This window comes from Cupressus sempervirens, chromosome 10 (assembly GCF_028749045.1).
Source record: "Cupressus sempervirens isolate cs-2001-9-10 chromosome 10, ASM2874904v1, whole genome shotgun sequence".
Classification (NCBI taxonomy): Eukaryota; Viridiplantae; Streptophyta; class Pinopsida; order Cupressales; family Cupressaceae; genus Cupressus; species Cupressus sempervirens.
The window spans coordinates 57,953,289-57,976,398 of NC_143127.1; the positions used below are offsets into that span (position 1 = coordinate 57,953,289).

Below are 23,110 nucleotides of genomic sequence, written 5' to 3' on the forward strand. Positions count from 1 at the left end.
GAAATTAATAATGACGTTGATGGGCAGATGTTTCAATAATAAATATTGTTGTTTAGTTGTTGTTTGAATTTCCATACAAATTCATAAAACACTGCATAGATAGGAATCTCAACAAAATTGCAGGGTTTATAGAAGTATTGAAAAGGGACATTACTTTTGAAAGGATAAATTTTTTAAATGGAGTTTCACTGCTGTGATTCTTTACAATGATTTTGATAGCTTGTAACCTTCCTACACCAATAAAAAATAAATATCAAACAGTTTTTATTAACTTTAAAAACGATACAAGAATATTAAGACTCTCTTTCATCTTCCACTTGTGACGAAAAAAAATGTTTAACAATCATCAAATCATGTCATAGATACTTACCCTACAAAAGTTTTCAGTAATTTCCTTTATTGTTACCTCCTCGGACGGTTTAATCATATTAACCAGGTTTGCCATTTGTGCATATAAAACCAATTGTTTCTCTTCCATATCAACCATATCTATAATAATTTGAGGACTATTAATGGCAACAGTGAAGAAAAGAAAAATGTAAAAAGTGCCATGAAGACTATGAAGATATTATAGAAACCTCAATGAAACATAGCCATCCATTTATAAAATGTTAAAGGATACGGGTTGGTAGAGCTTCAACCAGCATGTAGTTATCCATTGTTGTCTTTGCGATAACCTACAATGGCAAATAAAAGGTTAAATCATTGTGATATATATATATATATATATATATATATATATATATATATATAATGCTTTGCACAAACAAATTATTAAGGATGGTTAGACAATATTTATCATCTACTAACAATGTAAATATGCTCTGAAATTTACCCTCATATTAAATTTATTTATTATGATAAATGATATCCTAGACTCAACATCCCCTCTGTTAATGTACATGGGAATAATTTCTAATATTAAAATTTTTTAAAATGTTAGGGGAATATTGCCCATATATTGTTTTTTGAGAATAAGTTGTCTTTGATGACCAATAGGCTAGAGAAATTGTACTCTTCACACATTGCAGAGCAAAACACAAAAAATATACAAAAATAAACAGCAAAAGTACACAATGGCCATGTAATAAAGTGTTTCTAGGATCATATAACATGCTTTGGGCAAAAGGTAGTGATTTTTAAAAGTTGTTAGTTGAATATGTTACTGAAATGCAACCATTAAATCAAGTGATCAAGAGCATCAACAATTGTATAGACCAAGCGAGAACCACAAAATATCTACAAAACTTAGAACCAAAATGGTAGTTAATGAGTTGATCTCTCCAGAATGATTGTAATGTCCCCTCCCTAAGCGCTTTAGTTTGGCAAGCTATTAGCCTACTCAGCAGGTTCCCATAAGCTAATAAGTCATGTTGGGGAACTCATGATGATAGTTTAATTTAGCAGGGACGGGTGATTCTGTGAGCTCAAGTGATTGAGATGTGCATAAAGCCCATGTCTGAAGTGGATTTGGATGGTTTCCATGCTATTGCTCGTAAGTCAATCCCGAGCAGCAACAAAGCCAATTGTCAATATTGTTATTTTTACTATGTCCAAGGATGCAGTTAAAGGTGACATCTTCATATTTGGGATAGCACATTGCTTTCAAATCAAATGACACTAAGGTATTAAATTATGAAGTTAAATAACTTAATTAAACATTTAATCCCTTCGGTATTTTTAAATCATTTTGTCTCCCGGTGTGGCATCCCATTCTAGAAGGCCCCATTCTAAATATTTTGCACTTTATTAACTTGGGTGCCCCCGTAACTCTTTTCTAAATATATTAAAATAATGATAGAACAATGGGAGCACCCAGCTTAATGAAGTAAAGTGAAAAACATTTAAAATGGGGCCTTTAAGAATGAAATGCCACTATAGCAGCCATGAGCAACTTAAAAATAATATAAAAAGCAAAAGGCAACAAAGAGCTTAGATTCTGGAGGAACATAAAAGCAAGTTTGACCTCATTTCATATGCTAGGCTGAATATTTTGAAAATCTTCTTTCCTGATTGAACTTGTTCATTACATAGACTTTTCAGGACAAAATCCCTTGCAAAGAACATCTTCCACATTGGTGAGAAACATAAGCTAAAGGAGTTTTGGTGGTTTCATTCAGAAATCAAATTAGATATTCAATGTGTTAAGTTTTACAATGGATTGAAGCTTAGTTGGCTGAGTAGGGTTGAATCCATTGTAAAACTTAACAAGGTATCAGAGCCAGGTTAGATGACAGCATCTAGGGAAGTTTTATTTATTTTTCTCTAGCTCATGTTTTAGTTGCAAATCTCATATGTTCTCCAGGCTTTCTGTAAGTAGCTGTGAGAGAGTTATTTCATATGTAGTGATCATTTGTTGTGTGGCTAAGTTTTTCCCTTCATTCTTGAAGGGTTTTCCCAGGGTAATTTTCATGTGCCTCTTGTATCTGATTTGTTCTTCATTATTGCTGTTATCTTTTATTTCTGGGCTCAAAACTTAACACAGCGGTGCTATGATTTAATCTTCTTCTTCAGTTTTCAAAGCTTCAGGATGATAGATTATTCATAGAGATTGATTTAGGAGGGTTTCTGAGATTATGTCATACTTGTGGAACTCTTCTGGCTGGCCATACCATCTCTAGACTAGTTTGTACATCTACTAGATGTGGCAATGGTATTTAAGGAGAGGTAGATTGGGGTATAGAAGGTTTTATATGCATTGTGTATGTTTTTCCTCTTTCTATTCCTTTCCTTCTTCTAGCCATCCCTATTGGTGCTGATTTGGTTGTAATGCCTAGGGTTTTTGGGAATTTATGTGCTTAATATTACTGTCGTAGCTTCATATTTATTTTTTAACCACCAAATGAGTATGGAAAACATTTGAGTATGAGCTTTAAGCATCTGGGTATCTGTAGTTTTAATTCTGTATTGAACTTCCCAATTATAGCTGATTGTGGGCATTTGAAATATTGTATTTGCAAGTCCTTTCCTTTGTTTATTCTGTACTATAAATCTGTATATCTGTAATTCACTTCTGATTGTGGGCATTTGAAATATTGTATTTGCAAGTCCTTTCTTTGTTTATTTCTACTACAAATCTGTATATCTGCAATTCATTTTTGCACTTCTATCTTCTTCTATCTCCTCCTATCAAACATAAACAAACACAAAACAAGGGTGCATTCTACGATGAATTAGGACCAAACTGCTCTCTCAATTATCTAATGATTCTAAAACAAATTATATGCCTATCATCATTTCCTATGCATTACTTTTCAATGGTCAATTTAGTAATGCAACAGATTAATGAGTAGCATATCATGCTAACATAACAAATTCACTTATGTCAAATAGCTTTGATGTGATATAAATTTCAATCAAGCCATGGATAAAAAACTAAGCAGTTTGTGAAACCAAACCTTGAGTTCAGAGTCCTTGCAAAGTCCTTCATGAAACTAAAACTCTCTCTGTCTTTACTCAAGCTACTCATTGAATTGCAACATTGTAAGGTTTTGGAATGATGATGTTGCTACTAATTATGCTAAATATTAATAAAAGATGTTTGCTAGTTTTATAGTGATCTTTATTGATGTAATATAGTTTGCTAGTTTGCTAGTTTTATGCTAAATAGTGATCTTTATTGATGTAATATAAATTTCAATCAAGCCATGGATAAAAAACTAAGCAGTTTGTGAAACCAGCTAGTATGCTAGTTTTATGTTAAATAGTGATCTTTATTGATGTAATATAAATTTCAATCAAGCCATGGATAAAAAACTAAGCAGTTTGTGAAACCAAACCTTGAGTTCAGAGTCCTTGCAAAGTCCTTCATGAAACTAAAACTTTCTGTGTCTTTACTCAAGCTACTCATTGAATTGCAACATTGTAAGGTTTTGGAATGATGATGTTGATACTAATTATGCTAAATATTAATTAAAGATGTTTGCTAGTTTTATAGTACTAACCTTCCTCTTAAGAATTTTAAATTTGAAACAAACAAGTTGTCCATCTCAATCAAATGGTACTCTCTCTTCCACCAAGATACTTTCCTTAAAATACCTAAAACTAGTAGGCTTGCATATGGGGAAGGGTTAGGAGGAGTTCTGATGCAAGATGCGCAGGTAAATGCTTATGAGGCCAGGATACTGAAAAAATACAAACAGAACTATGCTCCTCGCAACCTTGAACTTATGCATGCGGTCCAGATGAGGTGGTATTATCTGATGGGAAAACCATTTGAACTTAATTCAGACAATCAGGGATTGAAATACATATTTACCCAACACAATTTCAATGCTCCACAAAGAAGATGGTTGGAATTAATCTCTGACTATGATTTTGAAACTAATTACATTTAAGAGCGAGGAGAATAGAGTGGCAGATGCATCAAGTCGGTGATAGCCATCAGCACAGATTCTATGTCACGAGTTCTTCAATATCTAAATATTACAGACATGTTCCAAAAGATTTTCAAGCCGATTCCCAATAGCCAAGGTGCAAAGGGTTCAAAATTGAATCAGATCATCTCTCACGGTATCGAGGGTGCATGTATGTACCCAATTCCTCACAGTTAAGGAAATTAGTTTTGAACAAAGTACATTCAGCACCATACTCAGGGCACTCAGGTGTTACCAAACTGTTAGCCAATATAAAACCTCTGTACTTCTAGAAAGGAATGAAGAGGGATGCTACTAGGTTTGTGGCAACTTGTCTCAAATTCCAGAGGGTGAAGGTTGAACAACAACATTCAGCAGAGCTGTTGCAACTACATGCCACTCCAAACTAGAAGTGGCAAATAATTGGTATGGATTTTGTCCAAGCTTACCAATGTCAAGAAATGGTGAGGAAATAGGTGTTCACTAGCTTAGAAATGCAAAAAATTATCATTTCCAATCCTCATATTCATTGGATAACAAACAATTAGGCCCAACTTCAATCTTAGGAGAGTTGGGCACTTTGATTAATTGATCTCTTTTTGACTGATTATGATTTGATATGATAAATATAGGAAGTGAAGCAAGAATTTGGCAAAATACTAAATGGACAATATATAACATAAACAAACAAAAACAAAATTGAAAGTCTGCATAAAAAGGTGGATCTGGAAAAAAGACACAGAAAGGAACCTATCCCTAAAATGTAAGCCTTAAACTGTTTGACCAATGTGCTAGGCACCTGAGTCTTGACAGCTGTCCATAAACTAGATAAGAATGCTCCTTAGTTTAAGCTCTCCAAAATTCAGCCATAAAGTGTCGGACAGGTGAGCGAATTGACATTGTCCAAAATCTGGAACTCTAGGTCTCAATTTGCACTTTGCAACTTTCTGCAGTCGAATCTATAACGAAAAGAGTAAAAAATGTTGGGTTATAAGGGCTGGTCTAATACAAACCCCGGGTAGGAATTAACCTCCCCTATAGCTACCATATGATGCGACAGAGCTTACCCCTAGAAGGGAAGAGACTGAAGACCTCAAAGGAAATGCAGAATTGACAAATAATACCTTTGATATGAACTTCTTGCCTTAAAGCATTATGAAAGATTAATGTTAATGACAGGAGTTTATGCAAGTCTTCATTCTTGAAGGAGCATAAACTTGAATGCTTGAATGCTTAACCTCAAATCTCTCCTCTACTGCCTTAGCGAATTGACATTGTCCAAAATCTGGAACTCTAGGTCTCAATTTGCACTTTGCAACTTTCTGCAGTCGAATCTATAATGAAAAGAGTAAAAAATGTTGGGTTATAAGGGCTGGTCTAATACAAACCCCGGGTAGGAATTAACCTCCCCTATAGCTACCATATGATGCGACAGAGCTTACCCCTAGAAGGGAAGAGACTGAAGACCTCAAAGGAAATGCAGAATTGACAAATAATACCTTTGATATGAACTTCTTGCCTTAAAGCATTATGAAAGATTAATGTTAATGACAGGAGTTTATGCAAGTCTTCATTCTTGAAGGAGCATAAACTTGAATGCTTGAATGCTTAACCTCAAATCTCTCCTCTACTGCCTTAGCGAATTGACATTGTCCAAAATCTGGAACTCTAGGTCTCAATTTGCACTTTGCAACTTTCTGCAGTCGAATCTATAACGAAAAGAGTAAAAAATGTTGGGTTATAAGGGCTGGTCTAATACAAACCCCGGGTAGGAATTAACCTCCCCTATAGCTACCATATGATGCGACAGAGCTTACCCCTAGAAGGGAAGAGACTGAAGACCTCAAAGGAAATGCAGAATTGACAAATAATACCTTTGATATGAACTTCTTGCCTTAAAGCATTATGAAAGATTAATGTTAATGACAGGAGTTTATGCAAGTCTTCATTCTTGAAGGAGCATAAACTTGAATGCTTGAATGCTTAACCTCAAATCTCTCCTCTGATTGAAAGTGGTCACTTGAAACTTGCTTGATGAATTGAAATTGAAAGATGTACAAATCAGGGAGGGAGGAGGGATGAAGTGATATTTATACACAACTTCACATGTTTCATGTTGAAATTTCAAAGAAGGCCGACATTAGGGAGCATTTCCCTGCTCTCCATTTTCACCACCATTAGAGCTTCAAGTTTGGGCCTGAAAAGGTTGGACTAGGTTGCTAGGCACCATAGTCCTAGCATCTTTAGCCAGATTTAGGTCAGTGAGCTTGAGACTATGTTCGACATCCAAATTTGGATGAGAAGCTCCATGTTGCCACTGAAGTGGCAGTCACAATTCCAATGTGAATGAATCACATGAGCTCCAAGCCATCATGTCAATGAATTTTGTGAGATCCTAGCTTGTTTCTCACACAACATTAATTTAGTTAATTTTCTATATAGAATTAGAGGACCAAACAAAGTGTTATGAGTTGATTGACATATCAAAGGCCAATCACTCTCATAACTACAATGTCAAAGAGCTTCTAGGGTTCAAAGTCTTGCATGTTCAATCACCAAAGAGCACTTTCTTTTGCAAATCATGAAGAGATGGCTATTGTGTAGCAAATGTCTATAATTTGATGTTGCCTTGGCTAGGCATATATTTTCAAAAAAGAACTTTCAAACAAAGAATTGTGATAGATTCTTCCTAGCTTTTGGTTTTTTCTCACATCATTTTTTGATGTAAATGTAATTTGATCGAATAAGTGTTCAATGCTTTAATGCATTGTAGATATCACTTGTAATAGTCTTCCCAATATTGCACATGGAATTTTGCAAGTTTGAAATAGGATTATCTGTATAAATAATTTTTATCTCTTATGCTAATTATGTGTGTTCTCTTATGACATGTAACCCAATCTAAGGCTCAAATCTTCAAAATGCTTGACCCTTAACTAAAAAACATCTCTCACTAGTAGTTCTAAATTCTAATAAAATTTGTGAGCATTTCATTGCTTAGCATTTAAGAAGGGAAACATCTGTGATAACTCTTGAAGAATTGCCACCTTCTGAGAATTGTATCCTGCATACCCATATCTTGCAATGTTACAATCTAAGACACAAGGTTCAAATTCAAGTTCAGCATCAATAAAATTTGGATAAGTAATATATACACAATTTTGTCAAAATAATTCAACATTATTAAAAACAGAATAAAAAATACATATTTTATTGAAGACTTATAATTTTTTTTTTGCATTAAAAGATTACTTAGAGAAAAGTAAAATTAAAAAATATTCAACTAAAGTTCATTTAAAAAATTTGAATTCTAAATAAAAACTTTGAAACATCTTTTCATTTTTTATTGAAAATAAAAACAGAACGAAACAAAAACCATTAAAAACAACAATTTAATTTTTTAATAGAATACAAAAAACAAAGAATTTCATAGCAACGCGCAGTTGCAGGGCTTCTTAGTTGGAGTTGCAGTGCCAAGATGGAAGCTTGTGTCGTTGGAGTTGTAAAGCTCAATCTTGGTGAGTTGAAATGTAAGGTCACAACTGTTATAGAATACATTCAATCCACCCTTTATTTGTGCATTCAAATAAAATCATCTGGCATCTACTGATGTCGAGGCTCATGCCCTAGCCGCAATTGTCAAGAATTAACAGTGAGCTAGCAATAATATTTAAGTAGAAATTATTAACTTGTTTTGTCAGGCAAATCTGTTTGTGAATTTTATTGAACTTTTTGCCACTTTTTAATATTTGTTGAATTTTGAACTTCATGTTTGAAGTTTGTTGAATACTCTGACTTAGTTTACAATGATGTCTATGTCAAATTATTAGAAGTGCCTATACCAAGAGTGAAAGAGGAAAAAGTAGAAACTATTGCCCGCAAATGAGGTCCATTGGACATCATATTTAAAATGGAGGCAAGAGAGCTTGCTGATCAAGCCATTGCACGTTGCCTCTATGCCAATGGTCTTCCTTTCAACTTGGTGAGATCACCATTTTGGAAGGAAATGATGGAAGCCATAAATAAAGAACTAGCTGATTACACAAGTCTCGGGTATGAAAAGGTGTGTACCACTTTATTGCAAAAAGAGAGGGCTTGTGTACAGAAAGCTAGTCAACCAATTAGAAATTCGTGGAAAACTTTGGGTATTTCTATTTTTCAAATGGATGGAAAGATGAAACTGGCCATTGATTAATGTGATTGTCATATCACCTAAAGGGGCAATTTTTTAAAAGGTAGTCGATTGTGAAGGGGATGTGAAAGATTCACAATTCATTTCCGAAATTCTCATTGAGGTGATAAAGATGGTGTGTAGTGAGATTGCAGTCCAAATGATTACAGATAACGCAAAATCTTGTAGGGGTGCAAGTACTTTGGTTGAGGGCTGGTATGACCATATTTTTTGGAGACCATGCACCGTACACTCCCTAAACTTTGTCATGCAACAGATTGGCACTCAAATAGATTGGGTGAAAGCAATTTACCAAGAGGGGAGGACATACATTTGTTTGTGACATGTCAATCGATATTTAGATCATTCTCGTTGTTGAAGGTAAATTGTAATTACTAAATTTTATTTATTTATTTATTTTGAATACATTTTATTTAATGTTCAATTATCGAATTGGGTATACCTTTGCTTAATATTTATTGACATATTGTTATGATTAACTTAGGTAAACGAAACCCAATTTGCATCTCATACTGTTGTTATGAGACAACTTGTCAAGGTGCAAGAGGCACTAAACCAAATTGTTATTTCTAGCTAGTGCAGTATGTGGAAGGCTTCGAATTCAAAGAAGGCGCAAAAGGTCAAGGCGTTGATCTTGGATGATAGTTGGTGGGCTCGTACCAATCTGTATTCGATTTCACAGACCCTATTGTATGCGGGAAATGTGGCCCTCGATCTTCACACACACTTCAACATGATCATTATCTGAGAGATCATCCTGGAATAAACATGGGGTTGTTCATCCGAGATGTCCAAGAGTTCGATCTGTTTCCTTCTAACTAGATTGATTATGCTATTGCTCTCAAACCGAGAAGCTAGCAACCAAACATCTAGAATGAAGGATTTATTTAAGCTAGATGAGATGCAATTAAGGCTAAATGTATGCAATTAATCTAGAAATAAAAGAGAGCAAATTATACTAAATGTATGCATTTTAAAGCTAGAATGAGCTTATTATGCTAGAAAAACAATGTTATGAAAGTAAATGCTTGAGTGATTAATTCAGCATAAATTCAATACTATCAATTATCAACCTCTGTAATGAGGAATTGAAGACTTCTTAAATAGAATCCCAGAAATTGATCAACGGTCAAGATCAAATAGACAAATGGTCAAGATTAGAAATGAGATTCAGTTTAGAGTGGAAACTTCCTTGTGCAGATGAAGTTAACTAATTCACTTCTGAGTGTGAGAAAGAGTTAACCAAGTTAATTCCATTTCCAATTCCAATTTACTCAAAGTTTCCATTCTTGAACTAAAGAGAGAATTTGAAGAGTATATTTAATTTAACAAAATTGAATATGACCTCATAAATGCATAATCTTAACTAATTGAATAATTAAACTCAATAATTAAAATGAGGATATTATCTTATTAAATCAAATACATTTAATTCCCTTGTACATTAGCTTGTAAAGGTAATTTTAATTTAATTAAAGTATGAAGACTTATAATTAAATTAAACTTAATCAATAGGTTTAATGTAGCTATTTTGAGTCAATACTTAGGAATTAACTAAAGAGTGTAATTAATACAGATTAGCGATTTTCTACATTTGACACTTAGGTCAAGTAGCAATTATCCGAATCAGAATTTCCTAGTAAAATAGGAATTAGGATTGATTAAATAGACCAGAATTGATTTAACATGGCAATGTGCCAATTTTGGGGTATTACATTTGCCCCTTTGAATGAATGTGCGAGCAACATGTTTGATTCAAAGAAATCAGAAGTATGAAGCGCAGATCAAGAAATGAGATCGGTTCCGAAATTGATGGTACGAAGACCAATTGATAAGCCTTTTGATGTTATCTCCAGAACGAAGCTTAACCTTAGGGGATCTATATAGAACACCGAGATACTAAGATTGATAAGCTTTTCAAGGTTATCTCCAAAACGAAGCTTAACCTTAGGGAATCCAGATAGAACACCTAGATATCAAAATTGATAGAATAAAGATTGTCAAACTTCATAGAATTGTTCCCAGAACGAGACTCAATTCCCAAGAATCGAGGTTAGATTGTCCCGATACTTGTCGATTAGAAAATGACAATATTAATCACAATTCATAAAATCATCCCCAGAACGAGGCTTAATCCTCAGGAGTCAGGGTTAGACTATCTCGATACCTGTGCATTGAATAGTGATCGAAAGCAAGAGCTTAGAATTGTCCCCAGAACAAGGCTTAATTCTCAGTAAGAGTTAGAATTATCTTCAGAACGAAGCTTAATCCTTAGCAAGAATTTGGAATTATCTCCAGAACCGAGCTTAGTCCCCCAGAGTCCAGATAGAACACCTGAATACTAATTCATGAAAGAGATAAAAAGACCTATCATGAGTCGTAGAATCATCCCCAGAACGAGGCTTGATTCCCAGGAGTCAGGGATAGACTGTCCCTATACCTATCCATTGAACTCTAACAACAACTGTTATAAGATTGATCAGCTGATCGAAAGATAAGATAGATGACATAGATGCTAGATAGAAGGGAACAAGATGCCCCGAGTGATGAGATGCCCCTAGCAATTAGGACATAAGATTCAGATTGAGTTGAAGCCAGTTTTTGAAAGATTCAATGATGTAATCATCCTGCTCCCTCGGGAGCGAAATCGAAAGATGACACACCAAAATAGTAATGCAGAGCATTATATTTGAAAATAAAGATGCAGAAGAATGCAAATCAAATCAGATGAGCATGAAGAAAATTTGGAGTTGATTCGAAGTGATTTTGAGGTCCAAAAGACCAAGTTTGACCAGATTTGACCAAAGTTGACTTTTTCCAGAAATTTTGGTAAATTTGAAGAAATTGTGATTTGAAAATATTCCAAGATTCACAAAGTATCAAAAAAATGTGGATTGCACAAGCGTTCGATCGCGTCAGTCCAAAATTTTAAAATGCAATCTTGAGTTGTTTAGGTGTGTCAGATTTCAAATTTAATCCTGAAAATCAGTTCAAAGCAGCCAAATTAGCCAGCGGTGATTTTCACGCCAATCGGAGCACTTTGACAAATTAGGTCAAAACCTATACAAGGGCCCAAAGGGTCATTTTCAATTCATTTGTGCTTTTGTCCTTTGTGAATAAGAGACTTCTGAGGAGAAAGATGGTGTTCCCCTTGCATAAGCATCAATTCAAGCGCTCCAGACGACACAACCGGCCGACGAACTACGGACCTCTGGTGACTCGTCGAGAATCTCGCTTCGCATTGAATTTTTCATGCATTTCGAGTTAGTTTAGCATGTTTTTAGGGTGTTTTGAATATCATGTTGGTTTTTCGCGCGAGGATATCGTTCCTTGTGTGACGCCAATTGTCCTTCGCACAAAGAAGTACCAAGCTAGTACTTCTTCACCGGGTTTTCTAGGTTTCCTCGCGCAAAAGATACCCATCTCTCATGCGAGAAACCCTAAACTTGGTTGTTATTTCACTAAATCTTTTGTACTTTCTCGTGCGAGACTGTGTTTCCTCGCACGAAAATGTGAAATCTTGCGCGAAGATCTGGTGTAAATTGCAAATTGAATGTTTGAAAATTGATTTTCTCATTGATATTTTGTACTTTCAGTCATCGTTTTCACCTATCTGAGGCTGATCATTTGCCTGTTGTTGTTGTGCATGCAGGTTAGCTTTGCCGATGTCGGATTTAGATTGCATTACCCACCTTACGGAGCCTTGCTATGACAGCTAGATGATGCCAACATGGCACATATTGATGCTCTTGGATTGTCATATCTTTGTCGGATTCTCCCACTGCTGGTGAATCACAGCCTATTGACTGCATTGGTTGAGCGTTTTCATTCGGAGATGAAAACCTTCCATCTGCCCCAGGGAGAGATGACGATCACCCCAAAGGACATTTACAGGATACTACAAATCCCGTTCCATGGGCCACATGTAGTATATGACACAGTGCCACAGACAAGTACAAAGGCACTGAGGGCCATTTTCCAGGAAGATCTTATCATAGGTAGAGCCATCACCTCGGATGAGCTAGTGCATACCTATGGTTCCACCCACAGGTTGGCAGCAGTACTTGGTATATTCATCAGTTGCTTTCTGATGCCTGACAGAGGTCAGCATGGTTTACAGTGCGGATGGAGGCGGATGATGCAGTTGATGCTAGAGGCACCTGAGCAATATGGATGGGGTCAGTGCATGCTCGTTCATATGTTCCATGAGATGCATGAGATAGTTTATCACGAAAGGAAAAGCATGGCCGTCGGGGTCTATGTTCTTCAAGTATGGACATGGGAGCATTTGCCCGTTACGAAACCCATTTTTGCAGATGAGAGACAGCCTCTAGAGCCACATATATGTAGATATCAAAGCCAGTTGACCCAGGCAGCTCTGGGGAAGTTTGAGTAGTGGAGGGGTCAACTAGATGACCTAGTAGCAGTGGTGTGGAGACCGTGGAGGGAGACAGAGGCCTGGGATGATGCACCCACAGAGTTGGGATACATATTTGCATCTCGACCACTGATTGGTTGCTCCGCGCAGGTTATTGAGAGATTCCCATTGACACAAGTTTGGCAACAATATGGTCGGCCACAAGACATCGCACAGGAGTAATGTTCGTATGCACTACTCGCTACAGATCTGGATCGTGGGTGGTCAATGAGGTTAGACCAGGGTCGTTCAATGATTGATGTGCGGACCAAGTTGTGATACAGTGGGAGTATATGGCAGGAGTAGCAAATGGGGGGATGACTCCAGCTTACTAGGCATATTTTGCGAGTCATCCTTTCCCTCGATTCACAAACACAGTAGGGATGGTCGTACCCATACAGCCAGTGCAGGCACCACAGCCACAGCAGGAGAGAGCCAAGCAGAGGACCCGATAGATCCTGATTCCTCCTCGACAGGTGGGATTAGATCCAGATGCTAGTGGTAGTGGGGACAGGACACAAATGCCCTCATGATGAGATGGGATCCCTAGGAGCCATTGGAGGAGACACAGAGAGGCCTCGGACAGAGGAGCAACCAGGCCAATAGGCAAAGCAAGTAGCGGGAGATGAGGAGATGCAAGATCAGCCTGTTGTTGAGCCACAGGGCGGAGATATCCTAGCACAGACCCAAGATGCCCTTAGGAGATCTAGAGATCGGGTGAGGACTACGCAATGATAGCTGGGAGAGATGCATATATAGCTTGCAGTGCGAGACACCAGGATGTCAAAGCGGGATTGAGAGATCCACGACTTACAAGAGCAAATGGAGCGAGAGGCTCGCAGGTCAAAGCAGTAGTGAGACGAGATTCAGCTGCAGTTAGCAAGGGCAACATACTATTATGCAACATATGTTGCGGTAGTGCCCGAGGAGGCAGAGCAGGTGTCCCGATTTTCTCAGTATGCTAGAGAGTCAGGAGGTGCATGGCCTCTAGTGAGACCAGATATGCCTCCTCCGCTAGCTGGAGAGGGAGAAGGACTGAGTTAGCTTATCTTTTTCCAATTATACTCTAGCTATGTATCGATTGGTGTGCCAACAACATTTTGTATCATATTGAGATCAACAACGCTCAAGTAGCATACAATTTTGCAGTGATGTACATAGTTGACTTCACACACACACACACACACACACACACACACATATATATATATGAGATTTTTTATTCGAGTACCTTTGCATGTGTCAGCTTTCTTTTTTATAGTTTGTTTTACATGAGAAGTTTATGCTATGAGTATGAATGCAAATTTGATATGATGTATGAAGGTAGTGTAAATGAGATGAATCATGAAAAGATATATGTGAAATGCAAAATATAAATGAACTAACATCTCATGCAGTGTTCCATTTTGTTGATAGTGACAGGTATCCCATGAAGATCGAGAGGACGAACCAAAGAACCGAACGCTTGTGCAGTCATGAAGAATCGTGATACTTTGGAGAAACCAACAATCCCTCATGACAAAGGAGGCAAGTGAATCAATGATCGAACCATGCTAGAATGAATGAATCTGTGCAAGTGAATGAATGCACTGCAGCCCTATGCTAGATGCAACCTTAAGTCTGGTTACCAAGCTTTGAAAATTATCATCACTGAGCGTTTAGCTAAATCCACAAATGTTGTACAATTCCCACTGACATTGCAATCATGGGAATATGAATATGACAACTATGCTAGTTTTGTTGGGATTAACTATAAGCATTCGAGCACAAGAAGCTAGAATGACCAGAACATTTGTCCCTTTTAATATAGCAAGCAAACATAACCATCAAAGCATAAACACTAGGATGACCAAAATGTTTCTTGCGTGAAGACACACCAGACACACAAGAGATCTTTCTTATGCTAAGTAATTAGTAAGTATTATGTCCATGACAACCCTTGCATTCGTAACCTAAGCCAGAAGTGTGCTAAGTATACTCACAGTGACCCGTACGTTCACTTAGCAGGATGAGTATCAGTATTTACTGTAGCATAAAGAGTTCACTCCAACAAGCAAGGAGAAGAACCAACCTCAATGAAGAGTCCATATAAAATGAGTCGAGGTACACACAACCATCCAATACGAGATGAAGGCCCTTATAGTGGACACCCCTTTTATATGGATGCTTCAGATCATTGGAACTAAACCATCAAACAAAAATCAAAGAAAAGATCATGCCTCCAGTCCTCGCTGCTCTAGTCAAAAAAGACATCATCGAGTGGCTCAAAGAGACACGATAAAGCGAAAGCAAAACAAACAAAGAAAAGCTCAGCATATCCCAAACAAATTCATCGTTTTCAATGTAGTTCCTGTGTTATAGGATTAACGTCAAGTGTCAATGTTCAAAACATATATGAAAGAAATCTCTTCAGTAGGGTGACAACAATAGACAAATGCAATTAGAACAACTAGTGACTGAAGTCAAAGAGGAATCTCTAGTAAGAAGAACCTTAGTAGGAAATTGAGCGACAGTAGACAGACACAGTTAGAACAACTGGGGACTGATGCGAGAGAGGTCTTCCATGAGAGGAATCTCAAAAGTGACACGAGCGACAGTAGGCAAACGCAGTTAGCACAATTGGTGACTATTGTGAAATAGATCTTCCGTGAGAGGAATCTCAAAAAGTGACACAAGCGACAATAGGCAGACGCAGTTAGAAGCGACAATAGGCAGACGCAGTTAGAACAACTAGAGACTGTTGTGAAATAGATCCTCTATGAGAGAAATCTCAAAAGTGACACTAGCAACAGTAGGCAGACGTAGTCAGAACAACTAGTGACTGTCGAGAAAGAGATCTTCCGTGAGAGGAATCTCAAAAGTGACACTAGCGACAATAGGCAAACGCAATTAGAAGAACTGGTGACTTACGCAAGAGAGATTCCTGTGACACTGTAGGGTGTTGCCCCTAAGTTAGGACAAAATTCAATCCATGGATGCATAAGCGGAAGCAGGAAAGCAACTATAGAAGAGCCAGAAGATGCGCTGCAAGATGTAGCATTTGAAACAAGAGGCGCCTGTTTACCAATTTTTCACCTTTTTGGCAAAAATTCTTTTTTTGCTACCATGATGCCTATTTGCCAAGTTTTCATCAATGGCACTTTTTTATGTTTTTCAAATTTTTTTTGGTATTTTTCTCTTTTTTTGATTTTTTTGTATTTTTTGAATTTTTCCATTTTCTTGGTATTACCAAGGCGCCTATTGCTAGGTTTTTACCAAGGTAATGATTTTTTTTTAGGACTTTTAAGTATATACAGAGAGCTTTCTGAGATCGTATCAACTGTAGAACCGTTTCAAATGGAGAGTGTCGGCTGTAGAAAGTTGGTAAGCACCAGATCCAAACACTGTAGTAACTATGTATGGACCAAGCCAACTAGGTTCGAAATTCCCTGTCTGTACCAGTTGTTGCTAATTCTTAGGGTTTTCTCTCAAAACAAGATCACCCAGTTGGAAGTCACGTGGCTTAACTTTCTTATTGTAGCTTCTAGACATACGTTGCTGATAGGCTTGAAGATGATCGCACGCCACTTGTCAACATTCATCTAACAATTCCAGCTCTTGAAACCGAGATATTTTGTAGTCATCATCAGTAATGAGGCCCTTCATGGAGATTCTCAAAGTAGGAATCTCAACCTAAATTGGAAGCACAGCATCCGCTCCATATACCAAAGCAAAGGGCGTTGTACCCGTTGGAGTTCTGATACTAGTTTTGTAAGCCCATAAAGCCGGATTAATCTAAAGGTGTCAGTCCCTTCCAAATTTGTTAACTGTGTGATGCAAGATCTTAAGGATCGCCTTGTTGGATGCCTTTGCTTCGCCCCTGGGGGTAGTAAATAGAAGACCAATGTTGTTTAATTCAAAAAAAATTGTACAACTCCTTGAGATCCTTGTTTTTAAACTGTCCTCCATTATCAGTAATGATGGAGGAAGGGACACCATACCTGCAAATGATGTAATGCATAATGAAAAGAGCTACAGTTTTGCCATTTGCTATAGAGAGAGGGATTGCCTCTACCCGTTTGGTGAAGTAGTCTATAGTTGTAATGATGAACTTGTGTCCATTTGAAGAGGACGAGTGAATCTGACCCACAAGATCAAAGGCCCATTGTTGGAATGACCATAGCGTGATAGATGGAATTAGCTCCCTGGCTAGAGCGTGAATCTTTGCAGGACTTGGCATATTTGATTGCCTCTTGCTCCATAGTCGGCTAATAGTAATCAGCTCTAATAAGTTTATGAGCTAGTGTCAAGCTGTTAGAGTGAGATCGGCAAATGCCCTCGTGTACATCAATTAATGTGCGTTTGGACTCATCGAGTTCTAGACACCTAAGGATTGTTCCATCAAAACCTCTCCTAATCAAGTCATCGGCAATAATAACATACCATGAAGCATTGCGAATAAGGTGACGTTTTTCATTCCGGGTTAGATTGTCCGGAGTTGTTTGGTCATGCAGATAAGAGTATATATGATGGTAGCGGGATGAATTGTGTCCCACAATAGAACAGATCATCCGAGATTCAAGTGAATTATAAGCAAGGTAAACTAACGTTTCCACCAAGAACTTGTGTCGAAGATCATTCTCTGGCATCTGTAACAAGGAAGCAAGAGTAGTCATTGCATCAACCGCTTTGTTGTTTGCCCAAGGAACTTGTTGGAAAGTGATATGAACAAAGTATTTCTTCATGTCATCCAACATGCATTTATAAGGGATCAATTTCTCATCCTTCGCCTGATATACATCATTGACCTAGTTGATTATGAGCTATGAATCACCAAAGATGTTTAATTCATCCACTCTCCATTAAACTGCAATCTTCATGCCATTAATTAGGGCTTCATATTCTGCAATGTTGTTTGTACAAGGAAACAAAATCTTGTACACTTTAGGCAGTGAGTACATCTGTGGTGTTATGAACAATAGCCCGGCACCGGATCCCTGTTGTGTAAAGGAACCGTCAAAGAACATTACTCAAGTCTAGTGCGTTAACATGAGGATTGATTCATTGAGAAAGTCAATGTTTAGCAGAAGAAGACTCTGCATTGGTGCTTCTGCTAATTAATCAGCAATCGCTTGTCCTTTGATAGCCTTTCGTTCAACATACTAAATGTCAAACTCGCTTAGTATCATGACCCATTTAGCTAACCTTCCTGTTAGAGCTGCCTTGTTGAGTAAGTATTTCAGTGGATCAATTTTAGCAACCAGTCGCGTAGTATGAGTGAGCATGTAGTGTCTCAACTTTTGGGAACCAAAGACAACTACCAAGCAAGCTTTCTCAATGATACTATAATTCATTTCATAAGAAATCAGCATGTGACTCAGATAGTAAATAGCTCTTTCCTTGTTATCATTGTCTTCTTGAGCTAGCAAGATACCAAGAGATGACTCTGTTGCTGAGATGTACAAAATAAGAGGCTTCCCGTAGATAGGAGGCATCAAGATCGGTGGATTAGCAAGGTATTGCATTATCTATGTTAGACTCTGATCACAATCGTGGCTCCAGTTGTATTTCACGCCTTTACGTAGAGTCTTGGAAAAGGGTTGTGACCTATCTACCAGCTGTGAGATGAATCTGCAAATGGATTGAAGTCTTCCTTGTAAGCCTCTCATCTGACTAATATTACGAGGTGGAGGCATGTCCATGATTGCTTGACCTCAATTCCTTTTGCAGACACAATGTAACCAAGTAATTTCCCAGATGTTACACCAAATGCACGTTTCTTGGGGTTAAGTCTCAGACTGAATTTCTCCATACGATCTAGGATGGGTCCCAAATCTTGAAGGTGAGTATTGCGTTTTGTTGTCTTAACCAAGGTATCATCAAACTTAACCAAGGTATCATCAACATAGTCCTCCATTGCCTTATGCATCATATCGTGGAAAATTGTAGTAACTGCCCTTTGATATGTGGCACCAGCATTTTTCAGACCAAATGGCATCACATTCCAACAGAAGGTTCCCCATGCACAAGTGAAAGCAATCTATTCCTGATCTTCTGGTGCAATTTTGATCTGATTATAACCAGAAAATCCATCCATAAGTGAGTACGTTTCATATCCTTTTGCCATATCCACTATCATATCAATCTTAGGGAGTGGAAAATCATCCTTTGGACATGCTAAGTTCAGATCTCAGAAATCTATACAGACTCTAATAGATTTGTCATGTTTGAAGACTGGAACAATGTTGGAAATCCACTCGGCATAATCAATAGCATGGATGAAACCAGCTTTCAGAAGCTTTTTCAATTCAACTTTGACAAGTAATGCAACATGAGCATGCATTTTCCTAAGTTTTTGTTTCACTGGTTTAATTCTTGGCACAATAGATAAATGATGCATTATGAGATCAGGATCCAAGCCTAGCATGTTTGAGTATGTCCACGCAAAATTTACCTTTTTCTCTTGGAAGAAGGCAATGAATTCCTCTCTTTTTTTTGGAGATAGTGACTGTGCAAGATGTATCATGTGAGGTTGTTCCTCTGTTCCCAAGTTGATTGACTATGTCGGTTCTATCAACACCGATGATCTTTCCTGAAAATGACAAGGAAGTACATCAAATATCTCATCCGTAGGCTCCTCAGAGAGGTTTTTACCTTTGGATACATCTTTTATTTTTACTATTTTAGGTTCTGATACTGCCACAATGTGGTTTTCACCATCGGACCTTCTATTTCTTTTCTTTTTGATTGTGACTGAGATATTTGATGTGAGCTTCAGTAATGTTGACACTTTGTTCACTGGTGGAAGACGTTACAAGTTCGACAGCATTTAAGTAGCAGGCAAGAGCATAGTTGTTCTGGAATGTAGGGACTTCACCAGATGCATTAGAATTCCAGTCTATGAGCTCAAGATAGGTGAATGAAAGAGATGTGGGGGGTTTGATAGCGTTCACAGTGTAATTATTAAATGCTTGGACAAGCAATTCAAGACTTAGAGCGGCTTCATCCACAAGTGCGTTTGAATGCCTTTGAGTGCTAACATCATTAATCAAAAACTTGATGACGCTAGTTGGATGAGACTCATCCGACCTAACCCTAGATGATTCACCTACTTCGAGCTGATTTTCAGACATGAACTTGATCTATATCTTTCTCTGTAGTTGCATCTGAGAGAGTCGAATTCATACTCTCGAGAATCTGTGCTACATGGGGACAGACTGTAGAATTCCCCAATAGCGATAGGGACAACTTCTCCTTCATCATCTAGATTTTTACAAAGATACTCAATGACTAAAGCATGACTAGGCTCTCCTTGTTCTTGATGGATATGGGGAGAATCAGTAGAGTCATCAAAAGAATCACTATCACCATCCATGGTACTAACATGTGGTACAAAGTCATCTGGTTCTGCGAAGAATTTAGCAAGATTAACAAGAATTGGATAAGGATAAGGATCCCCATCGTCAACGTCATCCTCATGATCATCTGATTCAGCCTGTAACTCGTTCAAATGAACTCTCAGGTTCTGGTATAAATTTGTTAATCCCTAGATGGAAGGGAATCTTCTTGAAGCCTAGACCGGATGTATCTCGAGACCTTCTAGCTATTATTTTGACAAATCAATCAAGCCATTTTTGTTGCATCCAATAAGACCATTCCCCTGGTAGCCAAAGCGTTTCATGAGTTTAAGACCTGGACCATACTTTTCAAGAGTAATTTCACAAGACTGTTCTATGAGGTCAACTGCAATTTCCTCTTTGTATATCCATGCAACAATGGCTTTGTTTTCATCTTCCTCCTCGAGAGGTAAAGTAGCTTTGACAAAGGTACCATTGTATTTAGTTTGAGGTGTCAACACAAAAGGTCTCTTCGCTTCAAATGGCCTCCCATAACGACGGGGAGATTCAAGAAGAGATGTCAAAGATAGAACTGGTTCTATGTGGTATTCACAAATTCCAGATTCTTTTAGCTTGAGTGACTACTCAATTTGTTTCAGCCTATCGTCATGATGGTCTATAGATTCCCTATTAGCAGGTACAAAGCTTTCAACAGATTTCGGCATGTTACGAGTGTAGCTAGTATTTGCAGGTATTGTGAGTTCAGAGCCATGAAATGGGAACTTTACGCATTAGTGATAAGTTGAGGGCACAACTCGCATCTCATGTATCCATGGTCTCCCTAGCAAGATGTTGTACGCTAATGGAATGTCAAGGACCTAACATGTGACATCCCTTTCTACAGGACCAACTTAGAGAGGCAACACAATAGGACCCAAAGATTTACGCTTAACTTCGTCATATGCCTTGATGGTTATCTTGCAACGAGGATCAATGGACTCTTCAAAATAGTCCAATTGTCTAAGCAGAGCAACAGAGACAATGTTTAAACCAGCTCCATTATCAATGAGCATACGGCAAACACATTTCTAGTGTATCATGACTTCAATATGTAGCGGTTGGTTATGCGGATGACTCCATGAATTGTCGTCCTCCTTAGAGAAGGACATATAGTAATGTGAGGTCAGATGACCTACCATAGATTGGAACCTATCAAGATAAAGATCTTGAGGTACATTTGCCTCGATGAGGGCTTTGTCGAGAATCTGCCTATGAGCAGGCAAGATTTTGAGCAATTCAAAGATTGTGATTTGAGCATTTGTTCATTGCAATTGGTCTACAATACTGTAGCTGGTAGCCGTAGAAGATGGTGTCATTTTTGTGCCTTTGCTAGATGGACCAGCAGGAGGTTTGTCTTTGTGTTGTTCTAACTCAGAAGCAGAAGGTGCAGGGCCTTTGAGTACTATCTTGGCACGAGAACACGTAACAGCATTGGCACAAGATTGTGATGGTTCGTTGTCAAATGTATTGGATGTAGGGCCCCTTAAGACAAATGGTGTCTTAGGTTTAGTGTTATCTTGTTTGCCCTTAATGGTGATAACGACGCAATACTCAAAATCCACAAGTTCCACCATGTTGATTACATCATCATCATTAGAGTACGTATAGTTGACCTTGTTCTAAGGTTTTTGTTTCGAGTTTTCTCCTTTTTCATAAGATGGGAATGGTTCCTTGAAAGCCTTGTGATCCGAGTTCTTGTTATGTCCATCCACAACAATGTCACCATCGTCAATTAAGTCTTGAACTTTGTGACACAGGTTGATGCAATTGCTGGTTTTGTGACCTTTATTTTGATGGTATTGGCAAAATGCAGATTCGTTCCACCATGGGGGTCATGGTTGTGGATCATAAGGACGAGAGTCATCCAATGGAGAAATGAGCTTGTTTTGTAGCAAGGTCTTATAGACCACATCCAAAGGTTCACAAAGAGGCATATATTCTCGTTTTTGGCGTGTAACCCAAGATGAGTTCTTCGATTTGTTTAAACATCTTGTTGTCAGAAGGAGGTTTATCAACGTGTTTAGATGCTTTGAGATTGTCTGTAAGATTGAACACTGCTTTAGCCAGCTTAGGAGTAATGTTATCCACAACTCCATTATGCACAACCTCTCGATTCTTGTTCACATACTTAGATTTATCCTTATTAGAGTTTGATCCTTGTTTAGTGTCCTTTTGAAGGGTTATTTCACCCTTTTTTACCATGAATTCCTCTATTTGGATAGTTTGTGTGACCATGTCTTCAAAGGTGCGTGGACCTTGAAGTTGAACTTTATACCCAAAGTTAGGTAAAAGAGTATCAATGAAGATGTCAAGCTTTTCTGTTTCAGGGATCTTTCATGAATATTTGGTGTAAAGTTGTCTCAATCTTTGGAAAGGTTCCCCAACTTTCTGTTTAAGGTTACACAAGTCTCATATGTTAACTGGGTGTTGTATGTTGTGGGAGTACTATTGAACAAATAGTATACCAGTAGGCAACTGTGAAAACCATTCTATGGCTTGAACACCTAGACTTCGTGGGAATAGATGCATGAGATATGTCTGATTATGCATAAATTCCATAGACAAGGCATCGAATTCCCGCAAATGATCTTGGGGATCGGAAGTTCCGAAGTATTTATCGTACTTGGGTAATTCAACTCCTCTTCGAAAAGGAGGCATGTCTATACTCTTATCAAAAGGAAATGGACAAAGAGTGTCTAAGGTGTATGCTTTTGTAGGTTTGTCCTTATCACGCATCATTTGGGCTAATTGTTCTTGCATAATCTTCAGT

The 23,110-nt window shown here is 37.8% G+C and overlaps 1 protein-coding gene across 2 annotated transcripts in view; it reads right to left on the reverse strand.

The window, feature by feature from the left end:
- SDG37 (SET domain group 37) overlaps window positions 1-23,110 on the reverse strand; it is a 162,013-nt gene that overhangs the window by 95,805 nt on the left and 43,098 nt on the right. For both annotated transcript variants that reach the window (XM_089807856.1, XM_089807857.1), the window contains exons 4-5: window positions 623-677; window positions 371-489 (exon numbers count right to left, since the gene is read on the reverse strand). In XM_089807856.1, the coding sequence (XP_089663982.1) occupies window positions 371-489; window positions 623-677 (174 nt within the window). The remainder of the gene's footprint in view (window positions 1-370; window positions 490-622; window positions 678-23,110) is intronic.